General features: G+C 33.0%; 1 protein-coding gene and 2 pseudogenes across 1 annotated transcript; all 3 read right to left on the reverse strand.

The window, feature by feature from the left end:
• Window positions 1-909: 909 nt before the first annotated feature.
• Window positions 910-6295, reverse strand: LOC120170205 (annotated as a pseudogene).
• Window positions 6296-8192: 1897 nt separating this feature from the next.
• Window positions 8193-13576, reverse strand: LOC120170206 (pectinesterase PPME1-like). Its single transcript, XM_039178187.1, has 5 exons — window positions 13415-13576; window positions 9511-10002; window positions 8756-8962; window positions 8430-8671; window positions 8193-8353 (listed from the first exon to the last, which is right to left on the reverse strand). The coding sequence occupies exons 1-5, from the start codon at window positions 13574-13576 to the stop codon at window positions 8194-8196; spliced, it is 1263 nt and encodes a 420-aa protein (XP_039034118.1). The 3' UTR covers window position 8193.
• Window positions 13577-15507: 1931 nt separating this feature from the next.
• On the reverse strand, window positions 15508-17343 carry LOC120170196 (annotated as a pseudogene).
• Window positions 17344-24374: the final 7031 nt, after the last annotated feature.

Consider the following 24374-nt stretch of genomic DNA (forward strand, 5'->3'; position numbering starts at 1 on the left):
TGTTATAACTTAGCAGATCAACTCGCGGAGATAGGATTTAGCAGACAAGAAATGTTTAAAGTATGTTGGTAAGATTATACTGGTCTATGTCTGTACGCTCTGCTATATTCTGTTTAGCAATTTTTTAATTGATTTTTGGGTTGTTCGATAGCATGTAGTTATTGCAAGATGCTCTCTGTCATCAGTTTTTTATAGTTTTGGTTGTCTGTTGTTGCTAGGTATGGTTATGCTATTGATGTTACTATCTAGTCTTGGCGAAATGAGAGACCATGTATGTTTTTTCTGGACTGGCTGTTTGTACATCAACCTTGGAGTACTCTTTTCCCCTATTTAGGCATAGAGGGGTTTTGAATGACGCTTCGGTTGGGATGATTTTAAAAATCGGAAATAAAAATTCATGTTACTGAGAAAAAAAAAAGTCTTTATAGTGCAACCAGTTACGAAGAGTGTTTAACTGTATCAAAACGTACAACAATTTATATCGAGATAACATTGATCTCAAGTCTGAGGGACATACATATAATCATCACCATGAGCAATGTTATGACCGTTACATAATAATCCAAGACATATGCTCATGGTGGGTTAATCCAATATACTGTTCTCTAACAATATAATCATAATGCAATTATGACATCTCTATGTCAATGATAACTCGTTGTCATCTGTCAATAACATTTGAGTCTTAAGCGTATTATTATTGTTCATGCCCATAATAATACTTGAATATGGAACTTTTAATAATAATAATGTTATTATATGGACTCGATTATCTTTCAGTTTTTGTTAAACACATACATATAACTGATAATAATAGTGGCAATGCCTTTATTCAATAAAATCGGTAAATAAATGTATTATTACAATCATCATATAATTGGTCTTTAGGTATACTATAACAATAGATTGATCAGATCATCGGAGGAGGGAGCAGCCATTTGGTGGCAGCAACGTAGTCAAGCGACAGGAATGGTTCGGCTTCCTTTTCGGTTAGCTGCTTGGTGAATGGCTCCCGCCCACTGGAAGATGCGCCTACCCCAGTGCACTTGTATTCTCCATAGTAAACAGTTCTAAAAAAATAATTATCATTATCATAATTAATCAATAAGATTGGTGTGGGCTATCAACATTGACCATCAGCTTACTTGGTTCTTTCTGGTTGCATTTCATGAGACCAGCCGGCAGGATTCACAACGTCGGTCATTTCAGTATAAGCATAAACAACTCTCGGACTGCTCTTCCCCTCCCCAAAAATGAACCCTTTGCCGTTCCGTTGATTTTTCCGTGCACAATGGAGTACCCGGTGTCCTCCGATGAACTTTCTCTAGCTTGTGCCGTGATTACTGTAAGTTTCGGTTCTATTTCTACAAATATTTCCGTGTCCTGCATCCCACTTTTCCAATCAAATTCTGGCATATATATATCTATATATATATCGTATTTCATGTGTTTTTTTAAATGTATACCAGATATAAAGATTTCCCACTACCAAAAATGAAATCAACGGTGCCTCGAATATAGCAATCCTTGAAGAAGTGGTTCCCCCTGTCATCGCACACTGTATCCTGAAAACCGAATATGTTGCAGCCATAAAATGCCGATCTGTCACCGGATACTCAAGGCAACCGCTTGTGCTCCTTCCCTTTTCCCGTCAGGCTTCGGAGCATTGTTCTATGTATAATTGTTAACAAAGTATTGAAAGTTAACAATGTATTCAATTCAAGGAAGAACATGTAGTTAAGAATTTATAAGTGGAGAAAATAAATAAAATGATATCAATAATAATACGTGTAAAAGATGAGATTTAACGATGTTCAATTATTTTTATTTCTACAGGTGAAAAGAATAATAATCCATTTCAAACGTCTAGGATATGTAGATTTGTATTAATAATAGAAATTTTTGTATGGAAGGATACAAATAAAATTCAGATTAGGCCCCATCAATAAAATAAACAATTAATCTAAAGAAATTTAGATTTCATTGTCCTACCCTAGATAACATATACATGCAACCACAGGCTAAGGATACATATACATATATCTCATGTACACTAAAGTTTGATATTTATTTTAAAATTTAAATATCTCAAATATTCTATTACTACCTATAAAAGTTAAATATCAATTATAATTAGAGTTAAAATATAAGCATACGTGCTGGTTAAATTCTGGAGCTTACTATTATGTTGATAAGCACCCACAAAGTAACTAGACAAGGTAGTGAGCGTGCCGCTGTCTACAGTTCCGTAGTCCTTGGCGGTGGCATCAAATGTCAAATTGGGCATGTTTTTTGGGGTCTCCCATCAGTGTAACGTAAGGCTTGTCTCGAGGGATCGTGATTTTCTCTTGGTAAGACCCGGGTCCGATAGATATTATAACGCGTTTGTTGTTCCCGGCTGGAACGCTGTCGATGGCTTTCATTATGGTAGTGAAATCTCCACCGTCACCTTGCTTAACCTTTATGATTTTAGGTTCAGTCTCGGCCTCAACCAATTCTGGGTCTAAAGTGTCAGCCCTTTGATTGAGAGGCTTGATAATGCTACTGAACCAATCATTTACCTTGGATTTGTCCTCCGGTATCTGTGTACCCTGAGACTGAACGATCGGAGCAAAGAAGACAACCATGCAGATTGCTGCATAAACTCCGCCATTTTCGATTCTTTTTTTCCTATAATTTTTATTTTTTATTGTTGATATTATGTTTATTTTTTCGGTGACTCTAATTTATAAGATAAATTCGTGAAGAAAAAACTATAAACATGAGATTTGGAGTGATCCTCGCTCCGCCTATCATTTTTCATTGTTCTTGCATGCACCATTAAGCTTGTTGCGTAATTCAAATGAATACTTTAAGATGGTCTCACTAGTGACTTGACACACGACATTAAAACTTCTGCAATGTTAAAAATATATTATTATATCATTTTATAATTTCTATTAGAATTAATATTATTTTATAAAATAGAAAAATTAATTTTAATTATACTTTAACTTAGATAATATTTTTATTAAAATTATAATAATAATGTATAATCTTATGATTAAATATTATACTCTCCTTAAGAATTTTAGGTTCAAATCACATCATAATATATATATAGTTTTCATTAAATTATATCATGTGTTATTATCTTATCGAAAGATACTAACTTACTAGGAAAAATACACATAATTACATAAATATATCAGATGACGATAATAACCTTAATTAAAGCAATATTAAAATTTAATGACTCCAATATAATTTAACTAAAGTAAAAGTATCTTAAATTTAGAGACTATTGTGTGTCTCGTTCATTAATTATTGGGGTAAACTATTGAATTAATCAATTTTCTTTTATGTTTGTACACTATTGTTCATCAAATTCAAAAAATTTATGTTTTAATCACATACATTATCATTTTATTTACTTTTGGTCATTTATATCAAGGAACATTCTTATTCTTTATAATAATAAACGTGACTAACTTGTTACATTTGAATTTCTTTTAGGGTTTAACAATTGAATAGTTCTTAATATTTAAGGATGACAGTATTTTATTATTTCGATTAAAACATAAGAAATAACCACCTTAATTTTGATTAAAGGGTTAGTTTCTTCTTTAATTGGAAATAACAAATATTGTTCGTCTCTATAAAATTTTAAATATTTTAGGGAATAAATAGATTATTAATTAAATAAATATTTGAATTTCTTAATTTTCAATATAGGGACAAATTTATATTGGAGGTATCAATTTTGGGAGTTATGGGGTGCTAATCATTCCTCAACTGTAATCGACTCTTGAACCCAAAATCTCTGAATCACTTACGAAATACTGTCTTTTTAAATTTTTTATTTAAAAGGGTGTATCAGGGGTTTTCAACCTACCTAGTCTGAAAGGTGGATGGTGACTCCAAACATTTCAAATCTTGTCTACAAATTCGATTTTCTAAATTTATTCCGATTTTCGCCACTTCGAAAAAGCCCTCGCGACAAAATTTTACGTTGAACTGTTCCATTGTACTTGTGTATACATTTAAAAGCAATTTTCTTTTTGCCACCTGCTGACATGCATACATTGTAGTGAACACAACCTAATTTCTGTTCTCTTTACTTTTACAATGACCATGAACATATTGGTTTGAGATTTGTAGAAATTCCATATCCTCCCCAAAGGATCCAAATACCACCACTGAAAACCTATGCTTCTCCTCTAAACGAGTTGGCAAAACCCAATTTCTTGATGAATTCATTTTCTCCTCTTTTACTAACTCAAGTTTATGTTAGTTCTATTATATGAGGCTTATTCCTACGGACCACTTTTTTAAAAGTTATTTTGAATGAAGAGCTAGCCACCCTTGGCAATTCTAAAATAATATCCTATCCATGACAATAAAGTGAACTTACTACATACCTACACTGCAAAGCCTACAGCCTTGTTCAATCTTGCCCAACGACATCGACCATGTCATTTAATACGACCTAATCATCATTCTTATCAATCCAAGGTTCCCCATCACCCAAGCCTTCTTCAATCTTTCAAGTGCGTTGTCCCCAGTACCTACTCTGCCACTACTCGTGGTTAGTAAGGCATCTAGTTGCTTGGACACCGACTCTACCTATTCGATATTTTAGGTTTATCTGGAGCTGTCAACTCATATTGTTTTCTTTCCCTCGTTAATCTCTTGGTAACTTATTTGTTTATTATTATGGAGCCACCAACTTCTACATTTCTTCTTCCTTTACTGTTACCCTTCGAGACTCGTCCTTTTTCTAGTATAGTGATCGCAGCATGCTTACCCTCCCCATGGTTGATTTATGTATGACTACCTCAGGGGATTGCTCCTTAATAATTGACACGACCGTAACTATCTCAATTAATGATTCTCATACTTTTGTTCCATGCGCAAGTACTTTAGATTTTGGTGCCACTTGAGCCCTGCTACTATCTTGGACTTTACTGCTAACCGCCATCCCCTCAACAATTGGCACAACCTGAACTTTTTCCACTATTGATCCTCCTTCTTTCTTTCCTAACGTAGTTAATTTAGACTCTTGGCTACTTGTAGCCCATTCCTAACTTGATCCTTGCCACTATCCCCATGTAACACTATTTATTTCCCATTATCCCACTGATCATTCCCCTCGCTGATTACCCCATCGGCCTCATGTTGTTGCTTACCTAGATCATCTACCATCTCCTCTTTTTGTAAAATAGTAAACCTATAGCCTCTATTTGTCTCACTCTTATTGTTTCGTGTACTACTACTGCTTATCTCTTTTATCGGTCGACGTCTCCTAGGTTCAAGTACTATCCATGGACCATATACCGTGTCCCTCGGATGATTATCTTTGTGATAGTTTACAAGGTACAGTTATCGAGTCCCTTCTCGACTCAAACATTCTTTATGAATGATATCCCTATTGATTTGCCACTCTACAATGTTCATTAGTATGGCCATAAACTCTACAACTAAAACTTATTAGCTGTAATCCCTTATTTTCCAACTTCTTAATAAAGCCATTGATTCCTATACACGAAAGCAATTGTTTGTTAAGGTCTATCATAACAGATAGCCTTGCAAATATGCCCCATTCACCCTTACTCTAATCCAATTTCACTACACTCCCTATAGTTGATACAATCATACTAAACAAATTTCTCGTGTAATATATAAGGGCAGTCTCGACAGCCTTATCCATACCATTACATGTGAAGGATTCCTTTTCGTGGTAGAGAACAATCGATTCCATGGTTTTACCACAAGGTAGATACCATAAATCGTCTAGGGTCCCTTCCGCTAGCACTTTCAAGTAATCTTCTATGCATTCAAATTTGACAATAAAGTAACTATTTTCTAGGTCTACTAGTTCAAACCTCCCTTGCGGTTACCAAAGGGATTGAATTCTCAATTCTAAGGCATTGAACCTAATCACCCTACCAAGAAGTCTTACTATCGCCGACTTTTGTATGCTCTTATCAATTAAGCTATGGACCCGCTCTGAAGAACTAATAGTAGGTAAATCCCGTGTCCTATCTATGACACAGTCTTCATCGGTTAGTTCAAACTCTTATTCTTCTGCTAACATACATGAATAGCCTCTTTCCTTGGAAGACCCAATAACCATATCGGCATAAGAACTCCTTCCTTTTTCTGATCGCTTTTTCTGTTTGGGTGAATCTTCCTTCTCTTTAGCCAGTCTTGATCTACGATAGGTTCTTCCATGCATGTCTTCCCCCTTCTCATAGACATTATTTCCCTGTTGTTTACTCCCTTCTCCTCCATGCATACTCGTCTCGTCATCCATTATAACCCTATGGTTATTAGATAATTACTGGTCCAATCCAACTACATGAGCACCTTGCCCCAAATCCTGCTACAACAGATGAAAAATAAAATAAAACAAAACTTTTATTAATATCTAAAAAGTACAGATTAAAGTAAAAAACCCAATTATTAATAGAATATGAAGTTGAAACTAGTCGAGGCCTACACCTACACAGTTTCCTTAAGACAGATTTTTGGTCACTCCTTAGTGCTACATATATTAACTCTAGATATATTTTAGTAACATACAACAAATTGTACAACTTTTCACATTGCAATCCTAGGATGTGACCTTGTATGTTCTTGTAACGTTAGTATTAATTATTATAACAATTCTAATATTATATACAATGGGTGACATCTAGAAATATATCATTGTCACCTAATATACAAGAAATTATTATTCGACATATCATCTTCGTGATTAACTCTTTTATGTATTACATCCTTTTGTCTTTTATATCTAGAATAGACACAAGTCTTGGAATAGTCACACTGGTATAGCCCATCTATTGTTTCTTGATATCTAGAGTAGACTATAATTAACGAAAAATTTGTTGTATCTCATATCAACTTATTTGAGCATGACCATCCATTTCTAGTATCACTCAATCAAGTGGCCTGTGATATATTTCCTATTATGTAGGAAGGACAAATCCTATCTTAATCATACACACTCCACTACATATATCAAGATAAGTTCAATAACAGTCTTTATGTGTTAAGATCAACAGCTGGGCATGTTGTGGCAATATTTTTCGGCCCGGTCTCTTGTGTAAATTCTGATTTTACTGAACTGTTAGCTATCAAAACAACCTTAGAGATTTTTAGTAAGTCTAGCTGGTGTGAGGAAATTGAACTGATTATAGAATCTGATTCGAAAGTAGCATTGAACTGGTTATTTGAAGAGATTTATTGAAGATTAATGACTGTAGGGAAGGTACAACTAGTGTACACTCCTAAGATGTGTTATAACTTAGCAGATCAACTCGCGGAGATAGGATTTAGCAGACAAGAAATGTTTAAAGTATGTTGGTAAGATTATACTGGTCTATGTCTGTACGCTCCGCTATATTCTGTTTAGCAATTTTTTTAATTGATTTTTGGGTTGTTCGATAGCATGTAGTTATTGCAAGATGCTCTCTGTCATCAATTTCTTGTAGTTTTGGTTGTCTGTTGTTGCTAGGTATGGTTATGCTATTGAAGTTACTATCTAGTCATGGCGAAATAAGAGACCATGTATGTTTTTTCTGGACTTGCTGTTTGTACATCAACCTTGGAGTACTCTTTTCCCCTATTTAGGCATAGAGGGGTTTTGAATGACGCTTCGGTTGGGATGATTTTAAAAATCGGAAATAAAAATTCATGTTACTGAGAAAAAAAAAAGTCTTTATAGTGCAACCAGTTACGAAGCGTGTTTAACTGTATCAAAACTTACAACAATTTATATCGAGATAACATTGATCTCAAGTCTGAGGGACATACATATAATCATCACCATGAGCAATGTTATGACCGTTACATAATAATCCAAGACATATGCTCATGGTGGGTTAATCCAATATATTGTTCTCTAACAATATAATCATAATGCAATTATGACATCTCTATATCAATGATAACTCGTTGTCATCTATCAATAACATTTGAGTCTTAAGCGTATTATTATTGTTCATGCCCATAATAATACTTGAATATGGAACTTTTAATAATAATAATGTTATTATATGGACTCTATTATCTTTCAGTTTTTGTTAAACACATACATATAACTGATAATAATAGTGGCAATACCTTTATTCAATAAAATCGGTAAATAAATGTATTATTACAATCATAATATGATTGGTCTTTGGATATACTATAACAATAGATTGATCAGATCATCGGAGGAGGGAGCAGCCATTTGGTGGCAGCAACGTAGTCAAGCGACAGGAATGGTTCGGCTTCCTTTTCGGTTAGCTGCTTGGTGAATGGCTCCCGCCCACTGGAAGATGCGCCTACCCCAGTGCACTTGTATTCTCCATAGTAAACAGTTCTAAAAAATAATTATCATTATCATAATTAATCAATAAGATTGGTGTGTGTGCTATCAACATTGACCATCGGCTTACTTGGTTCTTTCTGGTTGCATTTCATGAGACCAGCCGGCAGGATTCACAACGTCGGTCATTTCAGTATAAGCATAAACAACTCTCGGACTGCTCTTCCATGCCCTCCCCAAAAATGAACCCTTTGCCGTTCCGGTGATTTTTCCGTGCACAATGGAGTACCCGGTGTCCTCCGATGAACTTTCTCTAGCTTGTGCCGTGATTACTGTAAGTTTCGGTTCTATTTCTACAAATATTTCCGTGTCCTGCATCCCACTTTTCCAATCAAATTCTGGCATATATATATCTATATATATATCGTATTTCATGTGTTTTTTTTAAATGTATACCAGATATAAAGATTTCCCACTACCAAAAATGAAATCAACGGTGCCTCGAATATAGCAATCCTTGAAGAAGTGGTTCCCCCTGTCATCGCACACTGTATCCTGAAAACCGAATATGTTGCAGCCATAAAATGCCGATCTGTCACCGGATACTCTCAAGGCAACCGCTTGTGCTCCTTCCCTTTTCCCGTCAGGCTTCGGAGCATTGTTCTATGTATAATTGTTAACAAAGTATTGAAAGTTAACAATGTATTCAATTCAAGGAAGAACATGTAGTTAAGAATTTATAAGTGGAGAAAATAAATAAAATGATATCAATATGAATAATACGTGTAAAAGATGAGATTTAACGATGTTCAATTATTTTTATTTCTACAGGTGAAAAGAATAATAATCCATTTCAAACGTATATATCATCATGCTCATCAAGAAATATGTTCTAGGATATGTAGATTTGTATTAATAATAGAAATTTTTGTATGGAAGGATACAAATAAAATTCAGATTAGGCCCCATCAATAAAATAAACAATTAATCTAAAGAAATTTAGATTTCATTGTCTACCCTAGATAACATATACATGCAACCACAGGCTAAGGATACATATACATAATATCTCATGTACACTAAAGTTTGATATTTATTTTAAAATTTAAAATATCTCAAAATATTCTATTACTACCTCTATAAAAGTTAAATATCAATTATAATTAGAGTTAAAATATAAGCATACGTGCTGGTTAAATTCTGGAGCTTACTATTATGTTGAGATAAGCACCCACAAAGTAACTAGACAAGGTAGTGAGCGTGCCGCTGTCTACAGTTCCGTAGTCCTTGGCGGTGGCATCAAATGTCAAATTGGGCATGTTTTTGGGGTCTCCCATCAGTGTAACGTAAGGCTTGTCTCGAGGGATCGTGATTTTCTCTTGGTAAGACCCGGGTCCGATAGATATTATAACGCGTTTGTTGTTCCCGGCTGGAACGCTGTCGATGGCTTTCATTATGGTAGTGAAATCTCCACCGTCACCTTGCTTAACCTTTATGATTTTAGGTTCAGTCTCGGCCTCAACCAATTCTGGGTCTAAAGTGCCAGCCCTTTGATTGAGAGGCTTGATAACGCTACTGAACCAATCATTTACCTTGGATTTGTCCTCCGGTATCTGTGTACCCTGAGACTGAACGATCGGAGCAAAGAAGACAACCATGCAGATTGCTGCATAAACTCCACCATTTTCGATTCTTTTTTTTTCCTATCATTTTTATTTTTTATTGTTGATATTATGTTTATTTTTCGGTGACTCTAATTTATTAGATAAATTCGTGAAGAAAAAACTGTAAACATGAGATTTGGAGTGATCGTCGCTCCGCCTATCATTTTTCGTGGTTCTTGCATGCACCATTAAGCTTGTTGCGTAATTCAAATGAATACTTTAAGGTGGTCTCACTAGTGACTTGACACACGACATTAAAACTTCTGCAATGTTAAAAATATATTATTATATCATTTTATAATTTATATTAGAATTAATATTATTTTATAAAATAGAAAAATTAATTTTAATTATACTTTAACTTAGATAATATTTTTATTAAAATTATAATAATAATGTATAATCTTATGATTAAATATTATACTCTCCTTAAGAATTTTAGGTTCAAATCACATCATAATATATATATAGTTTTCATTAAATTATATCATGTGTTATTATCTTATCGAAAGATACTAACTTACTAGGAAAAATACACATAATTACATAAATATATCAGATGACGATAATAACCTTAATTAAAGCAATATTAAAATTTAATGACTCCAATATAATTTAACTAAAGTAAAAGTATCTTAAATTTAGAGACTATTGTGTGTCTCGTTCATTAATTATTGGGGTAAACTATTGAATTAATCAATTTTTTTTTATGTTTGTATACTATTGTTCATCAAATTCAAAATATTTATGTTTTAATCACATACATTATCAATTTATTTACTTTTGGTCATTTATATCAAGGAACATTCTTATTCTTTATAATAATAAACGTGACTAACTTGTTACATTTGAATTTCTTTTAGGGTTTAACAATTGAATAATTCTTTAATTTTTAAGGATGACAGTATTTTATTATTTCGATTAAAACATAAGAAATAACCATCTTAATTTCGATTAAGGGGTTAGTTTCTTCTTTAATTGGAAATAACAAATATTGTTCGTCTCTATAAAATTTTAAATATTTTAGGGAATAAATGGATCATTAATTAAATAAATATTTGAATTTCTTAATTTTCAATATAGGGACAAATTTATATTGGAGGTATCAATTTTGGGCGTTATGGGGTGCTAATCCTTCCTTAACCGTAATCGACTCCCGAACCCAAAATCTCTGAATCGCTTTCCAAATCCTGTCTTTTTAAATTTTTTATTTAAAAGGGCGTATCAGGGGTTTTCAACCTACATAGTCCGAAAGGTGGACGGTGACTCCAAACATTTCAAATCTTGTCTACAAATTCGATTTTCTAAATTTATTCTGATTTTCACCACTTCGAAAAAACCCTCGGGACAAAATTTTACGTTGAACTGTTCCATTGTACTTGTGTATACATTTAAAAGCAATTTTCTTTTTGCCACCTGCTGACTTGCATACATTGTAGTGAACACAACCTAATTTCTGTTCTCTATACTTTTACAATGACCATGAACATATTGGTTTGAGATTTGTAGAAATTCCATATCCATATCCTCCCCAAAGGATCCAAATACCACCACTGAAAACCTATGCTTCTCCTCTAAACGAGTTGGCAAAATCCATTTTCTTGATGACTTCATTTTCTCCTCTTTTACTAACTCAAGTTTTTGTTAGTTCTATTATATGAGGCTTATTCCTTCGGACCACTTTTTTAAAAATTCTTTTGAATGAGGAGCTAGCCACCCTTGGCAATTCTAAAATAATATCCTATCCATGACAATAAAGTGAACTTACTACATACCTACACTGCAAAGCCTACAGGCTTGTTCAATCTTGCCCAACGACATCGACCATGTCATTTAATACGACCTAATCATCATTCTTATCAATCCAAGGTTCCCCATCACCCAAGCCTTCTTCAATCTTTCAAGTGCGTTGTCCCCAGTACCTACTCTGCCACTACTCGTGGTTAGTAAGGCATCTAGTTGCTTGGACACCGACTCTACCTATTCGATATTTTAGGTTTATCTGGAGCTCTCAACTCATATTTTTTCTTTCCCTCATTTATCTCTTGGCAATTTATTTGTTTATTATTATGGAGCCACCAACTTCTACATTTCTTCTTCCTTTACTGTTACCCTTCGAGACTCGTCCTTTTTCTAGTATAGTGATCGCAGCATGCTTACCCTCCCCATGGTTGATTTATGTATGACTACCTCAGGGGATTGCTCCTTAATAATTGACACGACCGTAGCTATCTCAATTAATGATTCTCATACTTTTGTTCCATGCGCAAGTACTTTTGATTTTGGTGCCACTTGAGCCCTGCTACTATCTTGGACTTTACTGCTAACCGCCTACCCCTCAACAATTGGCACAACCTGAACTTTTTCCACTATTGATCCTCCTTCTTTCTTTCCTAACGTAGTTAATTTAGACTCTTGGCTACTTGTAGCCCATTCCTAACTTGATCCTTGCCACTATCCCCATGTAACACTATTTATTTCCCTTTATCCCACTGATCATTCCCCTCGCTGATTACCCCATCGGCCTCATGTTGTTGATTACCTAGATCATCTACCCTCTCCTCTTTTTGTAAAATAGTAAACCTATAGCCTCTATTTGTCTCACTCTTTTTGTTTCGTGTACTACTATTGCTCATCTCTTTTATCGGTCCGCGTCTCCTAGGTTCAAGTACTATCCATGGACCATATACCGCGTCCCTCGGATGATTATCTCTGTGATAGTTTACAAGGTTTAGTTATCGAGTCCCTTCTCGACTCAAACATTCTTTATGAATGATATCCCTATTGATTTGTCACTCTACAATGTTCATTAGTATGGCCATAAACTCTACAACTAAAACTTATTAGCTGTAATCCCTTATATTCCAACTTCTTAATAATGTCATTCATTCCTATGCACGAAAGCAATTGTTTGTTAAGGTCTACCATAACAGATAGCCTTGCAAATATGCCCCATTTACCCTTACTCTAATCCACTTTCACTACACTCCATATAGTTGATACAATCATACTAAACAAATTTCTCGTGTAATATATAAGGGCAGTCCCGACAGCCTTATCCATACCATTATATGTGAAGGATTTTTTTTCGTGGTAGAGAACAATCGATTCCATGGTTGTACCACAAGGTAGATACCACAAATCGACTAGGGTCCTTCCGCTAGCACTTTCAAGTAATCTTCTATGCATTCAAACTTGACAATAAAGTAACTATTTTCTAGGTCTACTAGTTCAAACCTCCCTTGCGGTTACCAAAGGGATTGAATTCTCAATTCTAAGGCATTGAACCTAATCACGCTACCAAGAAGTCTTACTATCGCCGACTTTTGTATGCTCTTATCAATTAAGCTATGGACCCGCTCTGAAGAACTAATAGTAGGAAAATCCCATGTCCTATCTATGACACAGTCTTCATCGGTTAGTTCAAACTCATATTCTTCTGCTAACATACATGAATAGCCTCTTTCCTTGGAAGACCCAACAACCATATCGGCATAAGAACTCCTTCCTTTTTCTGATCGCTTTTTGTGTTTTGGTGATCTTCCTTCTCTTTAGCCAGTTCTTGATCTACGATAGGTTCTTCCATGCATGTCTTCCCCCTTCTCATAGACATTATTTCCCTGTTGTTTACTCCCTTCTACTCCATGCATACTCGTCTCGTCCTCCATTATAACCCTATGGTTATTAGATAATTACTGGTCCAATCCAACTACATGAGCACCTTGCCCCAAATCCTGCTACAACAGATGAAAAATAAAATAAAGCAAAACTTTTATTAATATCGAAAAAGTACAGATTAAAGTAAAGAACCCAATTATTAATAGAATATGAAGTTGAAACTAGTCGAGGCCTACACCTACACAGTTTCCTTAAGACAGATTTTTTGTCACTCCTTAGTGCTACATATATTAACTCTAGATATATTTTAGTAACATACAACATATTGTACAACTTTTCACATTGCAATCATAGGATGTGACCCTGTATGTTCTTATAACGTTAGTATTAATTGTTATAACAATTCTAATATTATATACAATGAGTGACATCTAGAAATATATCATTGTCACCTAAGATGCAAGAAATTATTATTCGACATATCATCTTCGTGATTAACTCTTTTATGTATTACATCCTTTTGTCTTTTATATCTAGAATAGACACAAGTCTTGTAATAGTCACACTTAGATAGCCCATCTATTGTTTCTTGATATTTAGAGTAGACTATAATTAACGAATAATTTGTTGTATCTCATATCAACTTATTCGAGCATGACCATGCATTTCTAGTATCACTCAGTCAAGTGGCATGTGATATATTTCGTATTATGTAGGAAGGAAAAATCATATCTTAATCATACACACTCCACTACATATATCAAGATAAGTTCAATAACAGTCTTTATGTGTTAAGATCAACAGCTGGGCATGTTGTGGCAATGTTTTTCAGCCCAGTCACTTTTGTAAATTCTAATTTTACTGAACTGTTAGCTATCAAAACAACCTTAGAGATTTTTAGTAAGTCTAGCTGGTTTGAGGAAATTGAATTGATTATTTAATCTGATTCGAAAGTAGCATTGAACTGATTATTTGAAGAGATTGATCGAAGATTGGAGACTTTAGGGAAGGTACAACTAGTGTACAATCCTAAGATGTCCTATAACTTGGCAGATCAAATTGTGGAGATAGGATTTAGAAGATAAGAAATGTTTGAAGTATGTTGTTAAGATTATACTGGTCTATGTCTGTACGCTCCGCTATATTCTATTTAGCTGATTTTTTAATTGATTTTTGGGTTGTTCGGTAGCATGTAGCTATTGCAAGATGCTCTTTGTCATCAGTTTCTTGTAGTTTTGGTTGTCTGTTGTTGCTAGGTATGGTTATGCTATTGAAGTTACTGTCTAGTCTTGGCAAAATAAGAGACCATGTATGTTTTTTCTGGACTGGCTGTTTGTACATCAACCTTGGAGTACTCTTTTGCCCTATTTAGGCCTAGACGGGTTTTCAATGACGCTCCGGTTGAGATGATTTTAAAAACCGGAAATAAAAATTCATGTTACTGAGAAAAAAAAAGTCTTTATAGTGCAACCAATTACGAAGCGTGTTTAACTGTATCAAAACATACAACAATTTATATCGAGATAACAATGATCTCAAGTCTGAGGGTCATACATATAATCATCACCATGAGCAATGTTATGACCGTTACATAATAATCCAAGACATATGCTCATAGTGGGTCAATCCAATATATTGTTCTCTAACAATATAATCATAATTCAATTATGACATCACTATGTCAATGATAACTCGTTGTCATCTATCAATAACATGTTAGTCTTAAGCGTATTATTTTTGTCCATGCTCATAATAATACTTGACTATGGAACTTTTAATAATAATAATGTTATTATATGGACTTTATTATCTTTTAGTTTTTGTTAAACACGGACATATAACTAATAATAATAGTGGCAATGCCTTTATTCAATAAAAATCGGTAAATAAATGTATTATTACAATCATCATATGATTGGTCTTTGGGTATACTCTAACAATAGATTGATCAGATCATCGGAGGAGGGAGCAGCCATTTTGTGGCAGCAACGTAGTCAAGCGACAGGAATGGTTCGGCTTCCTTTTCGGTTAGCTGCTTGGTGAATGGCTCCCGCCCACTGGAAGATGCGCCTACCCCAGTGCACTTGTATTCTCCATAGTAAACAGTTCTAAAAAAATAATTATCATTATCATAATTAATCAATAAGATTGGTGTGTGCTATCAACATTGACCATCAACTTACTTGGTTCTTTCTGGTTGCATTTCATGAGACCAGCCGGCAGGATTCACAACGTCGGTCATTTCAGTATAAGCATAAACAACTCTCGGACTGCTCTTCCATGCCCTCCCCAAAAATGAACCCTTTGCCGTTCCGGTGATTTTTCAGTGCACAATGGAGTACCCGGTGTCCTCCGATGAACTTTCTCTAGCTTGTGCCGTGATTACTGTAAGTTTCGGTTCTATTTCTACAAATATTTCCGTGTCCTGCATCCCACTTTTCCAATCAAATTCTGGCATATATATATCTATATATATATCGTATTTCATGTGTTTTTTTAAATGTATACCAGATATAAAGATTTCCCACTTCCAAAAATGAAATCAACGGTGCCTCGAATATAGCAATCCTTGAAGAAGTGGTTCCCCCCTGTCATCGCACACTGTATCCTGAAAACCGAATATGTTGCAGCCATAAAATGCCGATCTGTCACCGGATACTCTCAAGGCAACCGCTTGTGCTCCTTCCCTTTTCCCGTCAGGCTTCGGAGCATTGTTCTATGTATAATTGTTAACAAAGTATTGAAAGTTAACAATGTATTCAATTCAAGGAAGAACATGTAGTTAATAATTTATAAGTGGAGAAAATAAATAAAATGATATCAATATGAATAATACGTGTAAAAGATGAGATTTAACGATGTTCAATTATTTTTATTTCTGCAGGTGAAAAGAAGAATAATCCATTTCAAACATATAGATTATCATGCTCATCAAGAAATATGTTCTAGGATATGTACATATGTATTAATAATAGAAATTTTTGTATGTAAGGATACAAATAAAATTCAGATTAGGCACCATCAATAAAATAAACAATTAATCTAAAGAAATTTAGATTTCAATGTCCACCCTAGATAACATATACATGCACCCACATGCTAAGGATACATATACATAATATCTCATGTATACTAAAGTTTGATATTTATTTTAAAATTTAAAATATCTCAAAATAATCTCTTTCTACCTCTATAAAAGTTAAATATCAATTATAATTTGAGTTAAAATATAAGCATATGTGCTGGTTAAATTATGGAGCTTACTATTATGTTGAGATAAGCACCCACAAAGTAACTAGACAAGTTAGTGAGAGTGTCACTGTCTACAGTTCTGTAGTCCTTGGCGGTGGCATCAAATGTCAAATTGGGCATGTTTTTGGGGTCTCCCATCAGTGTAACGTAAGGCTTGTCTCGAGGGATCGTGATTTTCTCTTGGTAAGACCCGAGTCCGATAGATATTATAACGTGTTTGCTGTTCCCGGCTGGAACTCTGTCGATGGCTTTCATTATGGTAGTGAAATCTCCACCGTCACCTTGCTAAACCTTTATGATTTTAGGTTCAGCCTCGGCCTCAACCAATTCTGGGTCTAAAGTGCCAGCCCTTTGATTGAGAGGCTTGATAACGCTACTGAACCAATCATTTACCTTGGATTTGTCGTCCGGTATTTGTGTACTCTGAGATTGAACGATCGGAGCAAAGAAGACAACCATGCAGATTGCTGAATAAACTCCACCGTTTTCGATTCTTTTTTTTCCTGTCATTTTTATTTTTTATTGTTGATATTATGTTTATTTTTTCGATGACTCTAATTTATAATATAAATTCTTAAAAGAAAAAACTGTAAACATGAGATTTGGAGTGATCCTCGCTTCGCCTATCATTTTTCATGGTTCTTGCATGCACCATTAAGTTTGTTGCGTAATTCAAATCAATACTTTAAGATGGTCTCACTAGTGACTTGACACACGACATTAAAACTTCTACAATGTTATTAATTTTAATTATACTTTAACTTAAATAATATTTTTATTAAAATTATAATAATAATGTATAATCTTATGATTAAATATTATACTTTCCTTAAAAATTTTATGTTCAAATCACATCATAATATATATATATATATGTATGTATGTATATATATATATATAGTTTTCATTAAATTATATCATGTATTATTTTCTTATCGAAAGATACTAACTTACTAGGAAAAATACACATAAATATATCAGATGACGATAATAACCTTAATTAATGCAATATTAAAATTTAATGACTCCAATATAATTTAACTAAAGGAAAAGTATCTTAAATTTAGAGACTATTGTGTGCCTCGTTCTTTAATTATTGGGGTAAACTATTGAATTAATCAATTTTCTTTTATATTTGTATACTATTGTTCATCAAATTCAAATAATTTATGTTTTAATCACATACATTATCAATTTATTTACTTTTGGTCATTTATATTATTTATTGTTTTATTTTTGTGATTGAGTCGTTAACTCCTCTTAGTTTGATGGGGTCACACGGTATTAAAATGGGTTAATTTTATTTAACCCCTAAACTTGAGATAAATTACTAATTTCACATGTGGATTTTAAATAAAATATCATTTTTATTTTTAAATTTTAGATGAAATATCAATTTGATTCCTAAATTTGTCCAAATCTAACAAAAATATACTATAAATAATTTTAGGTCATTAAAATATAAAAAGTATATATTTATAACTTTATCAAAAAAATTTAAAAAATTATCATCTCAACCCTACATCTTATGGTGCAAAGATAAACGAGAGAAAAAAAAATAATTAGGTTGAAGTTAAAGGAATTTTGAATTTGTTTTCGGAATTAGAAATTTAATTTTTTTTCACAAATTTTAATAGTACAAAATGAAAAAGCATCATTAAAGAAACATTATGAAGACATATATCATCGCGAGGAGTGTCACACCACAATATTTAAGTATGATTTATAATTATTTAATTAAACTTATTTTGGGATCAAATTGCACGGTTCTGAACTTTAAGGGTCATTTGAGAAGTTTCTGTTTGTTCAAGGTCCTAAACCCGAATTTACTCATCCCACTTTTAGCCCAATAAATATATATGTTGGGTTAGTTGGTTTTAAAACCCACATCCAGAAGCATGGAGAACTATGTCTTTATCACTAGGCTAGTTATGTTCATTGAAATAAAACAATAAAAATACATTTTATAACTTATCTATATCATATTATAACACCCAATTATTTTTTCTGTTTGAAACAAACTCATATCTAGAACTCTTAAATTTCCCGTCGACCCTCACCATCGTTCAAACTCCGACCAGCCGTGAAGTACACTGCCTCCACCGATAAAATCTTTGACGTCCCGCGATCAAAACCCTGTTGGCCACTCGTCAAAAACACTGATGTTAGTTGTGGAGAACCCTTCAAACGGTTGTTGTAGTTAAAATGTTCGCCTAGATTTTTTTTGATTCCGGCCACCCATGTCGTCGTTGTACCGCACTACTGTTGTCCCTATGATCCCTGACTTGTCGTAATAAAAATCCAACCAATTTATTTCACCGTCGTTGCTTCATTATCGTGCCCTTTTCCCATCACTGTTGAAGAAGTTTCGACCATTTAAAGCACTCTTTTTCGTTGATATTCGTTGGGAAACAACACTCACAACGAACTCATTGGCCTTTGATTTGGAAATCTGGAAGTTTTGGCGAGATCCCGACATCTTTTGCCGCCACATGCACCCTATGCGTCACTCCTCACGCATGGGTTGTTTTCGTCTGGGAGCTTCTGGAAAACAGGTCTAAACCGCTCGAACAGATCTAGACCAGCCGGGTTGGATCAATCGCCTGAGCCAAGCAGATCACTTGAGCGTAGTTGACCACTGCAGTCGAACTGTGAATTAAGCCGAGTCAACCGTCTGAGCTGAGCCAATGTTATGAGCTGAGTCGTTGACCCCGTTGATTATCGTTGATCAATATTGACCGACCGTTGACTTTTGTAAAACCACTCATCCTAACGTTTTTACGTCATGATCATATTTTTGGGTCTGTTCTATCAAATTCAAATTCGGTAAGTTATTTTTAACTTTTTATCTTCTTATTCAATTTTTGCGTTTAAGTCTCGATTCTAATGTAATTTATTTTGCTATGTATCCGAGATATTATGAGATGTAAAATACAAATTTAAGAGTAATTGAATGGAGTTTAAATGGTCGACTGATGTAGCTCAGAAATCGAGGCAATACATTATTATTTTTTTGCATGCTTCATGGAACACTTTGGTATTGGTTGATGCATGAATGCTTATGACTAGTCATATGTGTAGAGTTAATTATTTCAAAACTCGAATTGAGTGCAGTAAAAAGTTAGTAAATTGAATAAGACTCGAATAAATTGTGTAAGATCCTAGAAGACTGATAAGAAACAGTTCCAAGTTCAATAATTAATCGATAAAGTAATTAACCTTAGGACCCTTAACTTTTGATTATTTTTGGTTAAAAGCTTTAACATCGAAAATGTTAGGATAAGAACTTATGAAATTACCCTTGAAATGTAAAAATGTCATGGATTGTCCTTTATCATGGAATTGACCTGAGAATTCTTTCTTGATTTGATATAACTATGGATTCACCATTTTAAACTTCTGATTTGTGTAGAAAATCCTAATAATCAATTCCTAACCTTTAAGATTATAACATACTCAGATATTCTAATTTATGAATAAATATATGAAGACCAATTTATTGTAAGTACTCTATATATCTGAATTGATTAAAATGACCAAAATACTAAAGAATGATAACGTGCTTATCAACTGTAAATAGGAAAGGCTAATGTGGTGGCTTATACGATAAAGTCGAAAAACATTTATATTCTGAGAGTTTTGAATATGTGATTGTTTTTAAAGAAAGATGGTGTTTTGATTGTAGAATTAAATTTAAAGTCTATGTTGCTAGATCGAATAAAGGATCGTCAAAGAAAAGATGAAAATTGTTGTGCTTGTCAAAGATAGAACAAGAAGAAAAAGGTGAAACTAAAGACTTTAAGATTAAGTCTGATGAATGTTTATATTATCGAGGAAAGAGTTTATAAATAGATATGAAAATAGTTATCATTGAGCTTGTTTTTAAATGGCCGACAAGTCAGTGAGTTAAAGTAAAGCATCAAGTGCCTTCTAAATTATTTTAACGGATTTATATCCCTTAGTGGGAATAGAAACTAGTTACAATAGACCTTGTAATGGGAAAATATCATTTAAGATAATCTCAAGATAGTTACAGATCGACAAGTCTTGTGCAGACTTGAAAAGAAAATAGATTGAATACCAGGAAGGTGATAAAGAAATATTTCTTAAATTATCACCTTGGAAAAAAAGTATTGCGTTTCAGACGTAAATGAAAGTGAAGTATGCGATTTATTGGACCTTATAAGATTATAAAAAGAAAAAAGAAAAGAAAGTTGGATCAGTGATTTATCATCTAGAATTGCCTCCGGAAATGGACAAGATCCATAATGTTTTTCATGTGCTGATGCTCAGGAAGTATCAATCATAACCTTCTCATATTATCATCATAGAGGAAATAGTGATTCGACCATATTTGACTTATGAAAAGAACCAGTACTTATTAAAGTTCGACAGAGAAATCAAAGGTTGAAAAAGCTAATCGAAAAAAAGAACAAGATATGAAAAAGCAATAACCTTATCTATTTACATCAAGTATGTATTGAAAATTTGAGGATGAAGTTTCTTAAGGGGGTAGAATTGTAATACCCCAAAATTTTGGTTAGCGACTAAAATGCAAATTTTAAAAGTTTAGTAGCCAAAGTAAAAAATTAGGAAAAGTTTAGGGACCTAATTGGTAATTTTTTCCAAAAAATATTTATTCCATAAATGGATAGTTTATTCTTGAGATTAAGGTTTTATTGAAATCATATTCTTGATGTCGAAATTGTGTTAAAAACTAGAAAGTATTAAAGTCCGGTAAAATTTCGGTAGATCGGATTGAATAAAAATTTTGAGAAAATTTGAAGGATGATAAATTAAGATTAGAAATATTATTTCCACATTTTAAAATGATGTAAAATAATATGGATCATTGGATTTGAAGATTTATTTCCATGTTTATTTGGATCGTTGGATCAAAGTGGTAAGATTGCAATTTTGGAAATGTTGCTTGGTAAAATTAGAAAAATTTGGGGACCGTTTTGTAATTTATGAAAGTTGAGGAACTTAATCAATAATTTTGGAAAAATTTTGGATTATTGTGTAATTATTCAATAGTTGATGTACTATGCTGGAAATTAATGTTTGAGTGTTGAAATTGAAGTTAGGATGTGAAATTGGGATTATTTTGGAAAACTTGTAAAAATTGAGGTTTAAATAACAAATATGGAAAGGTTGGAAGCTTAAGTGAAAATGTTATGTGAAGTTGGGATAAAAAGGAACTTGAGGGTCCAATTAGAAGTATTAACGTCAGCATTTATGTTGTGACATGGAAATTGTATCGAATAAGCATCAGAAAATATGTTAGGAATTTATTTTCCAAAGTATGACTATGTTAGTAAGATTCTAACTTTTGGTTTGAATTTGTATATGTTTGGCAATGATGTTCATCTAGAGATTGAGTTCTTGAAATCATGATAAAATATTATTAAAGCTAATAAAAAGCTTAAGGATGAAATGGGAAATTCCAAGGAATGTTGCAAGTTAAGGACACTAGGTGAGTGCAAATTTAATTTTTACTTATGTTATAGAACAAACATTGGCTTGCGATGAGCCAATGAAGGAGTTACTATGGTAAGGAGTGACTCCTAGAATGTTATGTGATTTGTGATGCATGCATATATGTGCATTTGGTGAGCTAATAGAATTAGTGAACAAGTTGAAAATGTAAATTGGTAAAATCTGCTTAGAAATTTAGTCCTGGATAGTAAGTTTAGAAAATCACTATAAATTCTAAAAAAAATGATTACAGAATAATTTTTATACCATTGGATTCTTATATTAGTCTAGTTTTGTTTAGAACAAACGAAAACTGATTTCAAGGTATACAAAAAAATATATGATTTTTTAACCGATGATAGGTCAGAAAATGGGGCAACAGATTCTGCTCAAAACATATATTGTCGGTCAACTTTTAAATTTTACCATAAATTGTAAAAATTGAATTAGGAGTGAATTATATGGATAAATTCATATTTGATTATAGTTTCCAGTGGTATAAAAGGAATAATTTTTAAATGTGTATATTAATACAGAATAATATTTCTTTAAAGGTAGTGCAAACTACCATGATATGAAATTATGACAAATTTTGAGATTTAACCGAATTAGAAGCAAATGATCAAGTTAAAGCTTAGCGAGGCTTATATTTTGATTTGTATATAAAGTTTCAAAGTGAGTGCAATGCATGCATGACATTATACATGGATGTTTTATACATCATTAAGAAGACTTGTGATGAGTCTACCTTGTTCATATTGGCATGATATTTATGTCATTTATCATATGATTGACATATTCTAAATATGTCAAAGGTTGAATATAAAATGCATTGATCACTGGTTATTATATATATATATGATTTTATCATGATTATATATGATGTTTATTATGAATGTTACTTCGGGTATCTGCCTAATGTTAAAATTATATTAATATACATTGCCATGGATGGAATAAAAAAATAGACTATATGCTCAAGTAAGTCATTGAGGGACAGGGTATAGTTGGCATGCCATAGAGTATAGTAGCTGCGTGTTTATATTAGCACTAGTGTGTTAGGACACTAAGTGCAGGTGGAAGGCACAACCTTATGTGTCATATCCGGATTAGCACTAGAGTGTAAACGACCTTATGTGTCATATCTGGATTAGCACTAGAGTGTAAACCTTATGTAGGTGGTGTGCACGACCTTATGTGTCATATACGGATTAGCACTAGAGTGTAAGCTTAGTGCAGGTTTAGCACTACGATACATATATTTGACTCGAATACCCATGGTTCTCAGGGTTTAAATTGGGCTAAGGTTTATTAGTTAATAAATGATAAACAAACAAATAAGCTTACGAGCTTATGAGATAAATGGAAAGAATATTGGTAAGAAACTTTATATCCGGTTATATAATGTTAATTTATGGTAATATGGTTGGAATGCAGGTAAAGTGATCACATTGCATTGAATATTATTACTCATTTATATTTATATGTTGCATTACTTTGAATATTTATATGATTGTCTCACTTAGTGTATACTTAACGTGTTCTAAAAGTCTTAGTTGGCATGCATACGAGAATGAAATGTCTGAAATTTCTTAATATAGTTAGTATTAAATATAATTAATAATATGAATAAATATTATGATATTAAACTATGCTTAGCAAAAAAATAATTTGGGTTTTAAATCAAACATGTTAGATAGTCTTATTTATTTTATAATAAATTTGGAGAATCTGTTGGTTCTCCAATGAATAACCACATCAATTGTCAACAATTTTCCGAGTCATAATTGAACTGGGCTGATTTAACCAGTTATGTCAAATAATAAAGTTATCAATAAACTTATGATTTACTATAACATATGTTTCAATTGCACTAATTATTGTACAATACAATCCAAAAGAGAGTGTAAATACTATTTTTCAAGATATGTTTATTACCTTGAGTTATACTTGTAATTTGGATATATTTAACATCTAATTCTCTTATGGTCTCAATATTATATCCATTTCGATGATTATCTTTAAAACTTAATAAATTTCTTTGAAACTTCAGAGAGTATAAC

Source organism: Hibiscus syriacus, unplaced genomic scaffold (assembly GCF_006381635.1).
Source record: "Hibiscus syriacus cultivar Baekdansim isolate YM2019G1 unplaced genomic scaffold, ASM638163v2 tig00111774_pilon, whole genome shotgun sequence".
NCBI classification, from domain to species: Eukaryota; Viridiplantae; Streptophyta; class Magnoliopsida; order Malvales; family Malvaceae; genus Hibiscus; species Hibiscus syriacus.

Coding starts and splice junctions, on each gene's coding strand:
- LOC120170206 (XM_039178187.1), bottom strand. CDS start 13,576: ATGTCTATGAGAAGGGGGAAGACATGCATGGAAGAACCTATCGTAGAT. Junction 10,003..13,414: donor CAAGGAAAGAGGCTATTCAT/GTATGTTAGCAG, acceptor TAAAAATGATAG/GAAAAAAAAAGAATCGAAAA. Junction 8,354..8,429: donor ATGCAACCAGAAAGAACCAA/GTAAGCCGATGG, acceptor ATTATTTTTTAG/AACTGTTTACTATGGAGAAT.